General features: G+C 48.7%; 1 protein-coding gene across 1 annotated transcript; it reads right to left on the reverse strand.

Moving 5' to 3' along the window:
• Nucleotides 1-22: 22 nt before the first annotated feature.
• Nucleotides 23-670, reverse strand: FIBRA_09209 (uncharacterized protein; the record flags this gene model as incomplete). Its single annotated transcript, XM_012321530.1, has 1 exon — nt 23-670. The coding sequence occupies one exon, from the start codon at nt 668-670 to the stop codon at nt 23-25; it is 648 nt and encodes a 215-aa protein (XP_012176920.1).
• Between the last annotated feature and the right edge of the window lie 158 nt (nt 671-828).

Consider the following 828-nt stretch of genomic DNA (forward strand, 5'->3'; position numbering starts at 1 on the left):
TATAGAACACCCGTTTCCGAGCCTAGAAGCAACAGAGTCTTATCACCGGTCCCAGGGGATGGCTGTCACTGTAAGGTGTCTTGTTGCGCCTAAAGTGCATTAATTCAAGTTTGCTAGATTCCACAGACAAGCCAAGCCTGCCTAGGTCACCCATGAGGTTGTGGTACATGTCTGCCAAGACTGCCACATTTAAATCCAATTGTGAACCTGGAATAGACCCATCTGGTTCAGGGGATGCGGCAAACAGAAGGCCATCATCAACAAAGAATTGTGCCGCAACATTGGCAAATCTTCTTTCCTGTCCTGGTGCCCACTTGTGAAGCACTGGGGCAATGTAAAGTCCTGATAGGATGGGGGATAACGAGGATCCTTGTCCCAGTCCAATGGAGAAATCCAATGGGTCAGTAGTAGCCCCATTGAATAAAAACTTGGTCTCTCTACCAACAAGGTAATCGGCCATGAACTTGCAAAGCTTTGAGTGAAATCCTTGCTTAGCCAATATGCGCAATAACACCGCCTGTTGTACAGATGGATAGAATTGAGAGATATCTATGAGGAGTACGGAGGGTGTAAGCCCTGTCTCCCATGCCTTCTGGATGTTGTAGACCAGTTGCATCCCCGCATCTGCAGTGCTATGTCCGATGGTGCCCCCAAATTGCGCAGGGTGCATGATGCCGAACTTCTGCCCATCAAACTGCATTCGATGTGCTATAAGTTTCTCCAGCCATTTGCCAGAGCAATTAAGCAGGCAAATGGGGCGATATGATTTCGCAGAGGCGTAGTCCTCCTTCTTTGGTTTGGGAAGGACCACCGTGACCGATTCCTTGA

This window comes from Fibroporia radiculosa (assembly GCF_000313525.1).
Source record: "Fibroporia radiculosa TFFH 294 genomic supercontigs, scaffold15003, whole genome shotgun sequence".
Lineage (NCBI taxonomy): Eukaryota > Fungi > Basidiomycota > Agaricomycetes > Polyporales > Fibroporiaceae > Fibroporia > Fibroporia radiculosa.